At 25.0% G+C, this 18389-nt stretch overlaps 1 protein-coding gene and 1 long non-coding RNA gene across 2 annotated transcripts in view; one reads left to right on the forward strand and one right to left on the reverse strand.

Moving 5' to 3' along the window:
• Positions 1–884: 884 nt before the first annotated feature.
• Positions 885–12975, reverse strand: LOC126737083 (uncharacterized). Its single transcript, XR_007660875.1, has 3 exons — positions 12857–12975; positions 5347–5713; positions 885–1474 (listed from the first exon to the last, which is right to left on the reverse strand). It is a non-coding gene; the product is annotated as an uncharacterized LOC126737083 (long non-coding RNA).
• LOC126737068 (uncharacterized) overlaps positions 5593–18389 on the forward strand; it is a 63122-nt gene continuing 50325 nt past the window's right edge. Inside the window, exon 1 of the mRNA XM_050441765.1 lies at positions 5593–5768. Within this exon, the coding sequence (XP_050297722.1) occupies positions 5746–5768 (23 nt within the window). The 5' untranslated portion in view covers positions 5593–5745. The remainder of the gene's footprint in view (positions 5769–18389) is intronic.

Genomic DNA, 18389 nt, shown 5'->3' on the forward strand with positions numbered 1-18389 from the left:
AAGGAAGGGTGAGTTAATAAACTGGATATGTATTAGCTTAGGGGAACAAAACTTAAAAATAAGTGTTATATATAAACCACCCACTGTTAATAGTGGTAATTTTTTCCTAGATTTAGAATATATTATGCGTACTCACCCTAAAAATCATTTAGTTGTTGGAGATATGAATATTAATTTGCTTGATGTTTCGCAAGTAACCAAAGAGTACAAAGATTTAATAGCATTAAACAATTTTAAAATTAATAACTCGATAAATGAGAAATGCGCTACTAGAGTTACCAGTTTATCAAAATCTCTTATAGACCATGTTCTTAGCGATTATAGTGGTAATTTAAGTTGTAAAGTTAATGTTAAAGAAAATGCAATTTCAGATCACAAACTTATATTGCTTGATATTAAAACACCTGTGCAATTTTATAAAGCAAAAGTAGATTATGAAGTCAAATCTGTAGATTATAAAAAATTTGTAAACTTATTTATACAAAAAATATTAAGCATTAACGTAACAACTTTTCAAGAATTAATTAATTTAATTAATGAATGTAAAAATAAATCTCAATATACAAAAAAATTAAGAATACGAAAAAATAACACCTGGATAAATATTGAACTTCTTGAGCTTATCAAAAAAAGAGATAAAATATACAAAAAGAAAATTAACCAACCCGAAAACCTAACTATTATCTCTCAATTTAAAAACATAAAAAATAAAATTAATAATAAAATACGTGCTTTTTAAAATACGTATTTTCAAACCCAATGGAATTTAGCTGGAGATAATGTTAAAAAGCAATGGGCATTTATCAACAGCTTAATAAAAAATAAAAAATCTAAAGTAATAATTAATGAAATAATAATTGAAAATAACATTATTAATTCTCAGCTTGACATTGCAAATAATTTAAATACATATTTTTCTCAGGTCGGTGAATCAATAGTTAAAGATTTGGAAACGGAGATTCAACTATCAAACGAGATTTTTTCTATTGATGAAGTCTACAATGATAGTTCTATTTCTATAACATTAACTAATAAAGAGGAAATATCAGAAATTTTAAAAGAACTAAAAATAAACTCAGCACCTGGATATGACGATATTACGGTTAGGGACATACATAATCTTGGAGAATACATGATACCTGTTTTGGTACGGTTAATTAATAAAACTATACAAAAAGGGATTTTCCCATCAGAGTTAAAAATAAGTAAAATTACACCTCTTTTTAAGTCAGGTAATAAAAGATATATGAATAATTACAGGCCCATTTCAGTCGTTAGTGTATTCTCCAAGATTCTTGAAAAAATAATAAAAAATAGAATGTTATCTTTCATTAACTCTTGCAATCTATTGAATGATAAATATCAATATGGCTTTATAAAGAACAGTAGTACATTTGGTGCGGTTGTGGATTTTGTAGACTGTATTTCAATGGCATTAGATAAACAACAAATAGTTATAGCTGTCTTCATAGACCTAAAAAAAGCCTTTGATGTAGTAAGCATAGACATTCTTTTAGACAAATTATTTAAAATGGGATTTAAAAATGTATTGTACAGCTTAATTAAAACATATTTGTATGACAGAAAACAGTACGTAAAGCTTGACAATATTATTAGTGAATGGTTATCTAACACCTACGGGGTACCACAGGGATCCGTTCTTGGACCTCTCTTATATATTCTTTGTGTACTGAATCTCAACTTAGCCAAGCTAAAAGCAAGATATTTTACCTTTGCAGACGACACTGTACTGGTATATGCTGGAACAGATGAAACTTCTTTAACACAACTTATTAATAATGACCTAAAATGTTATCTTAAATGGCTGTTTTCAAATAAATTAAAAATTAACATTGAGAAAACCAAATACATGATATTTAAACAAAAAAATAAGTCAGTCAGCAATAATCTAAATATTAATATTAATACTGTAATATAAGAAAAAGTGTCGAATATTAAATATTTAGGTTTGCAAATAGATGAAAATTTAAATTGGTCACTACACTTAAACAAAATTTTTGATAAAACAGTTCCAATGCTATCTGCCTTATATAGGAGTAGAGATTATTTGTCTGAAAAAAGTAAATTTCAAATTTATAATGCCTTCTTTCTCACACATTTTAGGTACCTCTTGCCAGTATGGGGTATGTGCGGTGAAGTTAATTTTAATAAGGCTCAAATTTTGCAAAATAAAATTTTGAAAATTTTGTTTAATTTTGATTGGCTTACAAGTTCTAATACAATTTATTCAAATTTAAGTTTAAACAAATTAAAAGTGATATTGGAGATAGAACAATGTAAACTTGTATATAAAATTATAAACAACAGACAAAAAAGTAACATAAATATTATGTTTTACCATAATGTACATAATCATCAAACAAGATCACTAAATAATGTTTATCAAGTTTCTACAAGAACTAACATAGGTTTAAGAAATCCAATTACAGATGCAATTAAAACATTTAATAGTTTACCTCATTGTATAAAAGATATAAATAACTATAGATTTTTTGTAAAAAAATTGAAAGATTTAAAAAATGTTAATTAATTTATGTATAAAAAATTATAAGCAACATTGCAACATTTGTTTACTATAGATAATTAATTACTGTTTTGTTATTCTCGGGGCCAGTGTTTTCAAACACTGATTGGAGAAATTGTTAAAACTCGTTATACATTGTATTATTGTAGTTAAATAAATTGTTTCAAAAAAAAAAAAAAGATCAGGGGCATAAATATTAAAATAATCACACATTCTATATATCGGTGAGTTCTTGTAGGACAATCAAGATGAAATATTTTTCTTTGTCTGGTATTACCGACATTAATGAAGAATGGAAGCATTGCCATAATTTGAGAAGCATCAATCTTATGTGACAAAAAAAAAAAAGTTTTTAATATAAATAAAGAAAAAAAAAGGGTCGAGTATGGAATTATGGAGAGGCGACGTTGGAATTATGGTTCACAGGCAAAAATAGTGGCATAGAAGGATATGTATGCGTGTATTATTACTTTATTGATATTACGTTGAGAATAATTAAACCGGTCAAAGTATTCCCGTGTCTATAATTTTCCTTTGACACCTATTTGTTAAAATTTTATAAATCTACACTAGGGATGTTTTAATGCGCCGATTTTTTAGGGGTAATCTGTTAAACATTTTCAGAAACAAATTATGGTTATAACCTTGTTCGGGATAATATTCAAATCTCTTAAAAAACATTTATTTTAAAAATTTGCGGTGTACACGCTCTATGGTTTTAATCTAGACGTCATATTGTGGAGACCAAATTATGCTTCCATATACTAACTTTGGTAAAACCAGACTATTAAACAGTTTTAAACAAGACTCAGCATTAAAGTTTTTGATAGTTCTAATAGCGAAACTCTTAACTGTGTCAATAATGTGATCGGTAAAAGCTAAATTACGGTCAACAATTACACATAAATCATTTTCATTGCTAGAATGTTGCAAGCTGGGTACAGCTAATATTGTAGCTATAATTAATTATATTTTTGTTGTTTTAGCGACATTGCTGAACATTTTTTATTATTGAAATAAAATGAGTTTGCACCAATCAACAACTCTATCTAAATCATTCTGCAGAGATGCAATCACCTAGAGAGGTAATTTCCATGTAAATCTTAAAATCATCTGCAAAAAGTAGTTTTTGTGAATCATTAGAAACAGAAGCAATCTTATTTATGGCAACCAAAAGTAACAGAGGTCCCAAATTGGAACCTTGGGGAACCTCTGAGGTACCAGTGTAAACATCAGACCTGGGGCCCTTAACCTTTACATACTGTTGTCTGTTTTCTAAATAGGAATAAACGAGCTGAATTAAATCTGTGGTTATATTATTTTCATAAAGAGATGTTATTATTATAGAATGTCGAATCAACCTATTTTTTATTATTCATAACATTGTGAACAAATTGAAAAATATTAAAACAAATACAGAAATAAACCTCTTGATGTAAAAATATGCACACAAAACAACACGCAAAAACAACATGACAAATTATAATTAAACGAAATGAAGTAGACGCCATTTTACCGCACTCACACCTCTAATAATAATCAAGATTTTAATCGCCATCGGGATTATTATCAGCAAATTGAATCTATATTTTTATTATTACGGTTTTTTTCCTTTTATTTCGAGTAGCAGCCCTCGTATGCAGAACCGCCGAGAAGGAGATTTGCTTCATCTCATTAAACGTCAAATGGCGTGTTAATTATGAAGTTTATTTAATTTTTTTTCTACTTCATGGTTAAGATGAAATAGAATGAGAACTTCTACCCAGTGAATTCCATTAAATTATTGCCAGGATGTTGGCTTAAGGAGATGGCGGTTTTGATTTTTTATAATATGGCTACTGGTATCGCGTGAGAGAGTTTTCTTTTAACAATTTTTACAAAAAAAAAATATTTATTTCCAATCATTTAAAACGAGTTCTACGGCCAATCGCGATTTTGTTATTTATGATTTAAAAAAAAAACACTTCCTAATATCATCATGTTTGCCGTAAAACTAACAGTGAAGCCCGAGAAATAAACCAGTTTTCTTCGGAAGATCGATTATTTCGTTTAAAATCGATCGGCGAGTCCTCCGATGGCTCGTGAGAATTTTTTCCTTTGTACCGAAAAATGTTAATTACCACTCGAGAGTCTATAACTCAAAAAAAGTATGGAAGTAACGGCGTTTTCAATTGGAATATTAATAAGCCTTGAAGTATTTTATACATTTTTGAAACACTTTACTGTTTTTTTTTCTGCAATGAACCATAAACGATCATAATGACATCACATTGTTTGTCTATGTACAGGGTGTCCCCAATTCGAGGGTGACCATTGGAATCTCGGAAACCGTAAGAGTTACAGGGTCGGTTGAACGGAGGCAAAGTTGCGCAATTTGGAGCTGAATGAAATGACGTTAAAAAAATTTTTAAATTCCGGATACTTCCGTAGTTATCCGAAAAAAATCGAAAATTGTCAAAATCGTTTTTACCTTCTACCGACTTTATTTAAAGAGATATTGGAAAACTAAAAACAGTTTTTCATTGCCACTTTTTATGTATTATAACATGACGCACAAAAAAATCCGACGTTTAATTTTTTTTCATTTTTTTTTCATTTTGCCATATTGGATATTCTCAATTTTAAAAAGTATTTTTAATTGTCTTTAAAATAATTAGTTGTAAAATAAGCTGTAAACTCAATAATAAGTTTGTATGTTATCCGCGTACCGTAGTGAAATTTTGTCCCTTATCTCTCGGCACAGCCTGTATAAACATGCATGTCCTGTCTAAATATAAAAAAAAATAATCAATTTATCTTACATCCATCAGTTACTTAACCGTCACACACAATCCTCTTCATCCGACAAAAACAAGAACCAGGAGGTGTCAAAGCAACACCACAACGTCCCAAACACACCCCGCAGGTTTGTTTTGAAATAATCATCATCATCATCATCATCATAATCATTTCTTGGTGCTCCTGGCGCGTCCATTTTGGTCGGGTCAGTCCGCCGCTGCGGTTTTGAAGAATAAATTCTTCGGTTCTTCCGTCAGTCGGTTGTTGGTTCTTCGTGTCGCTGTTGCGCTACGATTCGCTCGTAATCGCGTTACGGTAGTCGGTTCTTTGCCGTATGGTGCGTAACGGGTGCGTATCGTATACGCATCGAGTGCAGGTCTTACTGCGGACCTAACGGACAGCGAAAATTCCTTTTTTGGATAATGATTCTTAATATTGAAAAAAGGTGATTTGCTTATATACGCATTGGGGTGGACACTTTCATTAAAACACAATTTAAAATTATTTCATAATTTAATTATTAATTTTCAAGGAAAGAAACTTAAAGGATATTCCTGAGAGAGTGATATTGATTGAAAGTTGTTTAAAACAATTTACTAATAAATACCTAGAGTATTCGTACGTTTAATGTATACAAAAAACTCTCAGGGATGTTCTCAGAACCTTCAACTCTGAACGTGAAGGTTCTGAGAATGTTCTTAAAAAGTGGTGTAATTATTCCATAAATTGATTTTCCTTAACATTAACTGTTATTGGAATTATTAACTCATTAAAATAATATTGTTAGACTCACAAAGAATTAATTAATGACATTTTATATTTTTGGCGTTTTTTACTAATTAACTAAATCAATAACTTTTAACTTTAAATTAAAATTGATTCACTGAATTAATTAATTATTTAGTTAATTTATAATGATTTTTTTCATTTAATTTATTTACTTCGTAAATTTATTCCAATAAACTAATAAATCTTTAAGGTATTTCAATTTGGATGTATTTTTAATAATGTTAATATATTTGCGTTGATTCTCTTATTGATTAATTTTTAAGTCTTCAATTAAATCAAATTAATAATTAAATAGAAATTTGTTTTCAAATGTTTTTTTGTTAATTAGACTTAATTATTATTTAAAAAAAATTTGTTAATATTTATTTAACACATTTTTTTTAAATAAATCTTTTTGACCGAATTTTTTAAAATAATTCGTTAAAAATCCTTAAATTAATTAATTCTTTTAGTTATTTGATGCTAATTTATAGATTTTGATAAATAAAATTTTCCATTAATCTCAATTGAATTATTGATTAAAAACATTTCTAAAATTAAAATTTTTGATTCTTTAATGCAATTTTTTTAATTAATTAACTTTTTTAATTCATTTTCCAAGAATCTTTAAAATATACATATATGTTTTAAATTAACTCATTAGTTATAACTTTAATTTGTTAAATTATATAATTAATTTAAATTTAATCCTTAAATAAATTAATTAATTAAATGTTATATTTTTGGTACTGCTTACTCATTTGCATTGTCTCTACCAATACTGTTTTATTAATAATAAGTACAATTTTTTTATTCCTTATTGCAATTCTTTGAATAAATTAACTTCTTTCTTTAAATTAATTTCCCGTCACTTTTTAACAGTTTTCAGGTTTTAATTTTTTTTTCCAATCAACTTACTACTAATAATTCCAAAGGTATTTCGACAATTAATATTTTTAATTAATTTCAGTTGAATCCTTGAATTAAGTAGTTAACTTGGACTCATAAACTCTATTAGATTATAATTATATTTTGACACTTTTAATTAATTTGCATTGACTCTTTTAAAACAGTTATTATGTAGGTTTTTAATTAATTCATATTATTCCCTTGACTTTAGAATTGACGTCTTATTGGCAATCGTAATTAAATATTTAAATTCATTAATCGTTTAAGTTGACTGTTTGCTCATATTTTTGGCTAATTGATTTTTTCAAATAATTTGTATTGATATGTTTAAGTTAATTAATTATGCAAAATCTTATTTCTGTGACTCTTTTAATATTTTTTTATTGACTTATTGACATTGTTTAAAATTAAAATGTTATACTCTCCTAATTTATATTCAACTCTTCAAATTAATTAACATTCTTTTCAATTCATTTGCCTTGATTCTTTAAATAAATTAATCAGTTTCTAATATTGTTTTGACTACTAGTAAGAGTCACTAAATAAAATTCTACATTTTTGATATTTTAAATTAATTCATTTTGTTATATCTACATTTTAAAATTTTTTTCTAATAATTTACAAGCTCAATAAGCAAATAATGTTTAATTAAAATTTAATTAATTATTCTTTCTAATGTTGTAGATTCGACTCTTTTACTTAATATATATTTTAAATAACCCATATTTTATTACTTATTTAAATTTATTCTTAAATTTTTATATTTTTAATTAAATTGCATTTAACCTCTGGCTTGCTTATTGAGGTTCCATTAATTAATTAACTTAAATTAAAACCTTGAATTAATTAATCTTTAAAAATGTTAACATTTTTGACCATTGACGTTGATGACATAAATTAATATTTTGAAATCTATATTTTTGAATTTTTTAATTATATTTTAGCGATATACTAAGTCAATAAATTGCTGTTTATTGACTTATTTACTAATTCAATAATTGTTTTTGTTTAAGTAAACTTCACTAGTTGTTCTTTTATATATTGTACTTTCCAGTTTTTTCATTAATATTTTTTTAAAGAAATTAATATTTTAAATTTATTCTTAAATTCTTAATGATCCGTGAATTAACAATTTTTTTAAATTGAATATATGTGGCTTTTTTGATGTTTAATTAAATCCTTGATTTTTTTACGTTTTTGTGAAGGTTCCTTTTTTGAATAATGATTCTTAATATTGAAAAAAAGTGATTTGTTTATATACACATTGGGGTGGACACTTTCATTAAAACACAATTTATTATAGAAACATCCATATGAATCGATATAATATTTCAAGAATGAAACCTAAAGGGTAGCCCTGGGATGTTGATAATGTCTCCAAATTGCTAATAAATACGTGGAGTGTTCGTACGTTTAATGTACACAAAGCACTCTCAGAGATGTTCTCAGAACCTTCAACTATGAATATAAAGGTTCTGAGAATGTTCTTAAAAAGTAGTGTAATTATTACACAAATTGATTTCCCTTAACATTAACTGTTCTTGGCTCAATTATTGACTGATTTAAATAATATTGTTAGATTCTGAATTATTTTTAAAATTTTTTGTCAATTTATTCATTTAAAAATTATTAATTAATTTGTATTGCAATGCCGAATTAATTAATGACATTTTGTATAAGTCAATTACTTTTTGCTTAATAAAACGATTTTTAATAATTAAAATTGAATCTTTGAGTTAATTTATTAAGTTGCATTGATTTTTTTTTATTCAAGTTACTCAACCCATAAGTTTATTCCAAGAAACTCATAAGTCTTTAAAATATTTCTATTTGGATGTATTTTTGATACTGTTAATTCATTTGCGTTGACTCTCTTATTAATTAACTATTAAATCTTCACTTAATTAAAATTAATGATTGAATAAAATGATTTTTATCAAATGTTTTTTTTTAATTAAGCTTACATTTATTTAACACAATTTTTTTTAAATAATTTTTTTTCACTGAATTGTTTCAAATAATTCGTTAAAAATCCTTAAATGAATTAACTCCTCTTTTAGTTTTTTCATACTAATTCATAAATTTTGGTTAATTGAAGTTTTAATTAATTTCGGTTGAATTATCGATTAAAAACATTTCTAAATTTTTTTTTTTTTTAATTTTTTAATGCAACTGTTTAATTTAATTAACTTTTTTTTAAAATTATTTTGGCTTCGTATTCAAACATCACAATTCAGCTTTTATCATTTTTAATTAACTTACAGTCCTTCGATTTTTGTTTATTAAATTCATTGCAATTTTTAATTTATTTTCCAAGAATTTTCAAAACATACATGTCTTAAATTAACTCATTACTTAAAAGTTAAACTATATAATTAATTTACATTTAATCCTTAAATAAATTAATTAATTAAATGTTATATTTTGGATACTGCTTACTGTTTTGCATTGCCTCTGCTAATACTGTTTTATTATATTATTATTTAAAGTAATTTTAAAATTTTTAATTAATTTTATTGATAACCTTGAATTAATTAACTTCTCAAAGTGCTTATCTTTATTCTTAATTTATACTTACATATTTTGATTTACTGACTTGTTAATTGGCTGCTCATTGATACTTTTTAATATAATTGAATCTTCAGATTAACTTATTGTTTACGTTGACCCTATTCATTGAATTTTTTTAATTAATAATTTGGAAAAAAACGTTAAAATATTAATTTCAGTTAAAATTATTGACTTGAACCGTTTTTTTAAAGTACACATTTTTTATTCCTTATTGCAATTCATTAAATAAATTGACATTTTTTTTAGTTAATTTCCCGTCACTTTTTAACAGTTTTCGGATTTTAATGTTTTTTTTTTCAATTATTTACTAACAATTTACATAATTCAGAAATTTTTCAAAAATTAATATTTTTATCTAATTTCAGTTGCATCCTTGAATTAAATAATTAATTTGGGCTCATGAACTCATTAGTTTAAAATTTTTGACACTTTTAATTAATTTCAAACAAACTTGACAAACAGTTCTATTAAGTCTGTTTTTAATTAATTCAAATTATTGCCTTTCTTTAAATAGATTAATCAGCTTTTAATATTGTTTTGACTACTAGTAAGAATCACTAAACGAATAATTGTTTGTTAAAATGATATTTAGTTTATTATTCTTTTAGATGTTGTATATTCCGTTCTTTTAATTTATAAATATTTAAAAAAAAATTTATTAATCAATTAGGCCTAAACTCTTCAATTTATTAATTCTTAATTTTTTTTGCCTATGTTAATTTGCATTAAATCTTTGCTTTTTTACTGTTGTTTCCTTAATTAGTTCATTCCAATTTTAACTTTAAATTAATCAATATTTCAAAACTTTACATTTTTTGATATTTTAAACTAATTCTATATTTTTTCTAATAATTTACAAGCTCAATAAGTAAATAATAGTTAATTAAAATTTAATTAATTATTCTTCCTAATATTGTAGATTCCGCTCTCTTAGTTAATAAATATTTTAAATAACTCATGTTTTATTACTTATTTAAATTCATTCCTGAATTTTGAATGACTCGTGAATTAACTACTTTTTTAAATTGAATCTTTCTGGCCTTTTAAAGTTCAATTAAATCTTTAAATTTTTTACGTTGTTGAATATTTTAATTTTTTTTCATTAATGCTTTAAATCAGTTATGCTTTAGTTTTCATATTTTTTAGCCTTTTTAACAAACTTCAATTGAAACCGTAATTTTGTACTTTATAAAAATTTTTAAATTTAATAATATTTAATTCATTATACTTTTAATTTAATATGTATTGACTTTTAAATTCAATCCTTGAATTATACAACTCTTGACATTTTTGGCCCTTGCAATTAATTTAAATTGAAACATTAACAACTAATTAAATATTAATAAATTAATTAACGAAAATATCTCAACAGTTTAGAACTTCTTAGTCAATTTATTTAAAAACTTGCTGCTACAAAGCCAACGTTTCTGCAATAATTTCTCCTTCTTCAGGACCAGCAATTCCTAATTGGCCAGAAGAAACTATAAAAACTCAGTCATTTTTTAATTAATTTTATTTTAAGGAATTGGCATTTACTCCTCCGATTTTCAATTATTAAATCCATTGTAATTTTTTTAAATTCATTTCGTAAGAATTTTCAAAGTATGTATGTTTTAAATTGACTCATTAATTATAACTTTCTTTTGTTATACTGTATAAGTAATTTAAATTTTATTCTTAAATAAATTAATTAATTAAGTGTTATATTTTTGATACTGATTTGCATTGTCTCTGTCAATACTGTTTTATCAATTTAATATTTAAAGTAATTTCAAAGTTTTTAATTAATTTTAATGATTACCCTAAATTAATTAACTACTTAAAGTGATTATATTTATTTTTGATTTATAATTACATATTTTGATTAAGTACAATTTGTTTATTCCTTATTGCAATTCTTTGAATAAATTGACTTTTTTTTAATTAATTTCCCGTCACTTTTTAACAGTTTTCAAGTTTTAACGTTTTTTTCAATCAGTTACTAATTAATAATTTACATAATTCAAAATTTTTTCGATAAGTAATATTTTTAATTAATTTCAGTTAAATCCTTGAATTAAATAATTAATTGGAACCATTAGTTTAAAATTTTTGACACTTTTAATTAATTTGCATTGACTCTTTTAAAACAGTTATTATGTAGTACTTTTTAATTAATTCAAATCATTCCCTTGACCTTACAATTGGCGGCTTATTGGCATTTATTTAAATATTTAAATTCATTAATCCTTTAAGTTAACTTAATAATAGATTTATATAGATAATTAATTTTTTTTTCCAAATAATTTGTAAAAAATGTTTAAATTAATTAATTATAAAAAATTTTATTTCTGTGATTCTTTTAACTTAATAATTTTTTATTAACTAATTGACATTCTTTTAACTCTCATAATTAATTTAAATTAATTAATTTCCTTTTCAATTAAATTGCCTTGATTTTCTAAATAAATTAATCAGTTTTTAAAATTGTTTTAACTACTAGTAAGAGCCACTAAACGAATAATTGTTTACTAAATTAAAATTTAGTTTGTTTGTATATTCCGTTCTTTTAATTTATATATATTAAAAAAAAATTGTTTTATTAATCAATTAGATCTAAACCCTTTAATTTATTGATTCGTAATTTTTTTTGTCTTATGTTAATTTGCTTTAAATCTTTGCTTTTCTACTGTTGGTTCCATAATTAGTTAATCCAAATTTTACCTTTGAATTAATGAACAGTTAGTAATAATGATTAGTTTACCGATCAAATTTTAAGTAGTTTTCATTGATCTTGATTCTCAATTATTTTTAATTGATTCAGTTTCAGTAATTTCTTATAATTTTTAGTTCATTTGAAAGTATGTGACTTCCATAAATTCTTGAAGAGTTTAAATTATTTAGAATTGATTTCCATGCTCTTAAATTGATTGAAAAAATTCTTATTTTTTACGTAAGTTTCAGGAATTATAACAAGTCATTTCCATAACCAATTACTATAATTAAATAAATTTTGCTGGTTGCTATTTAATGATTTTCAATTGATTCCAATTATTTTCAATGTGATTCAATTATTACATGATTTCTTAAGAAATTGTCATTATTGCCAATATTTTGGTATTTTTTTTTAAATATCTGGTCTATGAATTTGAAATTGATTATCAAATTTAATGCTTTTAGTAGTTTTCAAGTGATTTGCAGTTGATTCCCATATTCCTTACAATTGATTAAAAAATCTTCATATGTTCACTTATTTACTTACATCAGACCAGGATATACTGTCTAAAAAAAAAAAAACACACATACGTGGTTCCTATTCTCACAAGGACAACAAACAAACTTTTCGCCCATACAGCCCAAATTGAATTGTAAAGTGCCTTACATAACAATATTTGATTCTCAAATACTAGTACCTTTAGTAGTGATTTTCATGGGCAAAAGACAAGGTGAAGGTGAAGATTGGCACGCCGACCAGCTGTCGCTGGTACCGTTCATTCAAGTGTAAGTGGTCGCACCGCACGCTGTCCCCTCGGTACTCCTTTGGTTGGTTACACGAGAAATTTTAGCCCAGATTGTCACTTTTTTTAAATTTTTGTAATATGCTTGACCTTTCAATATAAAGGTCAAAGATTGGACTACTTTAATCTGAAAATACCGATATATGTAGCCACTTGTTCATGTTTTATAAAGTAGGCTTTGGCTCAGTAGTATTGTTAATTAATTAAAATAAAATTGATTAATAAATGATAGTTTTTATAGTTTCTTCTGGCCAATTAGGAATTGCTGGTCCTGAAGAGGGAGAAATTATTGCGGAAACGTTGGCTTTGCAGCAACAAATTTTTATATAATAAGTTGATCAAAAAGTTCTAAGCTGTTGAGATATTTTCGTTAATTAATTTATTATTATTTTAGTTCAATGTTTCAATTTAAATTAATTAAAAGGGCCAAAAATGTCAAGAGTTACATAATTCAAGGATTGAATTCAAAAGTCAATACGTGTTAAATAAAAACTATAATAAATTAAATATTATTAAATTTAAGAATTCTTATAAAGTACAAAAATAAAAAGGATAATTACTGTTTTAATTGAAGTTAGTTAAAAGGCTAAAAAGTATGAAAATTAAAGCAAAAAAATGAAAACATTTAAAAGGATTTAATTAAACTTCAAAAAAGCCAGAGATATTTCATTTAAAAAATAGTTAATTCAAGATCCATTTAAAAATTAAAAAATTAATTCAAAGTTTAAATTTTAATTAAAAATAGAAATTTCTTTAAAAAATATAAAGCAACATTTAAAAGGATAACTAGTCTAGTTTAAATTAAACAAAAACAATTACTAAATTGGTAAATAAGTCGATAAACAGCAAAAAATCGAAAATATTGATTCAACTCATGTTTTAATTTAAGTTAATTAATTACTGGAACCTCAATAGACAAGCCAGATGTTTAGTGCAATTTATTAAAGAGTATAAAAATTTAATTTAAAGAAATATTAAAACACAAAATATTTTTTACCCGAAAGAGTGATATGTGTACAGCATTTGGAGGAATAATTAATTAAATTTTAATTAAACATTATTAGTTTATTATGCTTGTAAATTTAAAAATATATGTAAAAAAATTAATTAATTTAAAATATCAAAAATTTTAAAATTTATGTTAACTAATTAACGAAATCACAGTAGAACAACAAGGATTTAATGCAAAATATTACAAAATAAAAAATATAGTAATCAATAAATTAAACGATTTAACTATAATTGAATAATAAAAGAGTTTTTTAAATGTTTATGAATTAAATAAATTAAAATAGAAATAAACTAAATTTTAAATAAACAAACAATTATTTATTTAGTAATTATTACTAATAGAGAAAACAACAATTAAAACTGACTTATTTATTTAGAGAGCCAATGCAAATTAATAAAAAAAGGGGGAATTTATTAGGTGAGTATACAATTTTAACTTAAGAAAACGTTAATAGATTAATGAAAAATTATTAAAACAGTCACAGAAATAACATGTTGAATAATTAATTAATTTAAACATTTTTTACAAATTATTTGAAAAAATCAATTAATGGGTAAACTAAATTCTATCAATATTTTTATAGAATTTCAAGGAAATTGTTTTATTATTTATTGTATGAAAATCATGGTAATAACTTAGGGAAACAATTTCAGATTTCATGAAAATTACGTAAGAATTAGTATATTTATATATTAATTGTAAAAGAATCTATCGTAAATCGAAAGGTACAGTCGGTAATCAAGTTGTCGTTTTAAATAAATCTTATAAAAGAACAATTGAAAATCTCCTTAAAGTGTATGAGATATATATAAAATAAATACCTTATGAGAATCAATTCTAAGTCATCAAAAAAATATACATATCTTATTTACACAATTTCTTAAGTATTTATGGAAATCGTATACATACCATCAAATTAAATAAAAATTATCAGAAATGAGCAAAGAGTAAAATCAATAAAAATCCACCAAAAAAAAAACACGTTTTTATTAATACTTGGAAAATTATAAAAATCAATTAAAAATTGACCTTTAGTTACTATAGTTAATTGAATATTAGTGAACTAAAATCGGTCTATTGTTATCCAAGTGAATAGAATCAAATTGTTAATGTGCGATAAGGCAGCGCATATTTGGTATTTATTGAAACCCGAATAAAATTTAGTTCGGTGAACGTGTAAACTGCCAGGACTGAGTAGGATAATTTTAATTTTCAAAACTCTGATGTGTTTTGTGTGTATAATGGCAAGTAATAGTACAAATATGTTTGATGGAGATCCTGATAGTTGTTTTAACTATAAAGTCGTGTTTGACGATTTTAAAGCAATAATTCAGTTCACAGCATGCAAACAGTATCTTCATGGAAAGTGTGGAAATGTAGATATGCGGGGCTTCCACATAAGGAAGTGCAATGGTGCGAGGGATCAATAGTTGATGTATCGAGAACAGGTAGCAGGGTTGATGATTTCATTGACCAGGACTGTGTTGCTGAAATCCGTAACACCTTACAGTTTCTGGTGGCGAAGACGAAGGAACTGGGAGATGAGGTCGATATGTTGCTACACGAAAATCGAAGTTTAAAAGAAGAAGTTGCTAGCCTTAAGGGGATCAAAGTTACACCAGCTGCAGCAGCTGCTATATGTCCTAATGTACATCCAATTTCCTATGCGAGAGCAGTACAAAATGACAATAACATTTTGGTGGGGAGGAAGAAAATATTAAGAAGGTTAAGGAGAACATAAGAAGAAAAGTAGACCCAACTGATATCGGCGCTGGCTTATCATTGGGTGGGCCTACAAAAAGGGGAGAAATTGTTTTGAGGTGTGGTAACGAGAAGGATCCAAAAGTTATACGAACTCAAATTCAAACAAAAATGGGGGATAAGTACGTAGTAGATGTTCCTAAATCATTGGAAAGAAGATTAAAGGTAGTCGAAATTAATCAGTGTGAACATTCCCTGACTGATGGGGAAATTGTGGGCAAAACAACATACAGAGGAATTCAGAAACCAAAATTAATGTAATCAGGAAAACAAAGATTATTAACAAAAGATTTTATTTGGTTATTGAAGTTGATTCAAACACCTATAGTTACTTTATTGAAAAAGAAAAAATAAACATTGGTTGGAACAGATGCTGGGTATTTAATGATTACAATATTTAAATGTTGCCGTCATGGACATATTGCCAATGATTATGAAGGAAGTAAGGTGTGCGTTAAATGTACTGTCGAACATAATGACAAAGAATGTAATGTGGATGTACCTAAATGTGTAAATTGTGCAGGGTCAAATCAAAAGTACGGTCTTAACCTAGATATTCGTCATACTGTGTGGGAGATCAATTAATGTGATTCGTACAAAAAAATTGAGGGCCTCCAGCGAAATAAGTATACCAAATAGCAATTAGATTCAAATATTGTCTACAACTCAAGCATTGTCTATTTAAACCCTCAAGGATGACATAATTGTTTAATTAAAGGACTAGCAACCTAAGATCTTGTTTCTCAGTGAAACTTATGCATCAGAGGATATTGAACCCTGTGAACTTAATGTTGAGGGGTACGAACTGGAAAAGTGTGCGACAGACAATAAAAGAACTGGAGGAGTTAAAAAAATATGCAACGAACAAGTTAAAAAATGCGCAATGTTTTGAACATTTTTTTTTGGTTGTTGTTCTTGGAACTGTCCTCGTCTGGTGTAAAGACGAGGACAAGAACAGTCGATAATGCATCAAATACTTAAATACTTTAAAAGCTGTTGAAAATCGTTCAATCAACACAATCAAGAATTAACTGTAAATCATTTAAAATTTTATGAAATCGCTTAATAACCAATTGAAATTTATTTAAAAAAAAAACTACTAATCTACGAAAATGACATGCACGAAGGTTTCACAGGTTTTAATAAAGCTAACTTGAAAGGTATGGAAATCTCATAGGAACCAATTCCAAATTATTGGAAATTTCTTAAGAATTTACGGAAATCACATACTTATTATTATACTTAAGAAATGACTCGAATCAACTGTAAATAAATAATAATCAAGATCCATGAAAACTACGTTGAATTTCATTAATTTTTTTTTATAGAATTTCAAGGCAATTGTTTAATTGCTTAAAAAAAAATCAAGAAATCACCCTTTAAACTTAAACTTTTAAAAAAAACTTTAAATTAAACTTTTTATTAATGTATTTAAGCTCTTATAAAAATTGATGAAAATCAAGTAAAAATTCACCAAAATTGTATCGAAACAATAGAGAATCGTTTCGAAAATCACCTAATTATAATAGAATTTCGTGAAAATCATGTAGTAAATTTCAAATAATTGTAAATCATAAAAACACGCCTTTAATTAAGAAAATTATTTTAGAAGACAACTGGAAATACCCCTGGAAATTTTTTTTAAATTTATAAAAATCATATATTTTCAAATCAAATTAAAATTATTAGAAATTGGTTTAATCAATTGAAAAACATTAAAATCAAGAGTTATAAAAATTAATCATGTTTTTATTGATGTATCTAAATATCTGTAAAAATTACTTAGAAATTGATGGAGCAATTAAAAATTTTAAAAAAACGTATCAAAAAATAGAAAGCTTAAAAATCAACTAGTTGTAACGAAAACTATTAGGAATTCTATGAAAATGATAGTAATAATTTGAAAATCATTTGGCAATTTATGAAAATTACATAAAAATTAGGAATTTTTTATTTCATTGTAAAAAAAATGTGTTAATCATAAGAAACACTTGGCAATCCATAAATTTATCAAAAATACTTTGAGAAATAAGGTAATCTTATAAGAAACAATTCCAAATAATTGGAAATACTCATGGATATTTATATAGAATTTATGGAATTATATACTTTCATAACAAATAAAAATGGTTCAAAATCGTAAGCAATTATAAATAAGTTGAAAGTCAGTTTACGGGAGTTTACGAAATTCTTTAATATCTTAATAAAATAATTAAAATAAATAAAAATTGACTAAAATTAAATCAATTTTTGTTGAACATTTAGAATCTTATGAAAAACATACTAGAGTTAAATAGGATAATGGCTTGTGGAATTATTCTATACAATAATTGACGAAACGTAAATTTCAGGAATTTTTTATTTAATTATGAAAAGAATTTTTTAAATCAAAAGAACAGTTTTAAATCATAAGGAATAATGGATGATTTATAAAAATTAAATGATGAAAAGATCGTAAAAACTGAAAATCATCTAAAGATTTATCAAATCATTTCATAATCAATTGTAATATAAGAATTAATTCCAAAAGGATAATGAAAAATTCTCA

This window comes from Anthonomus grandis, chromosome 1 (genome assembly GCF_022605725.1).
Source record: "Anthonomus grandis grandis chromosome 1, icAntGran1.3, whole genome shotgun sequence".
NCBI classification, from domain to species: Eukaryota; Metazoa; Arthropoda; class Insecta; order Coleoptera; family Curculionidae; genus Anthonomus; species Anthonomus grandis.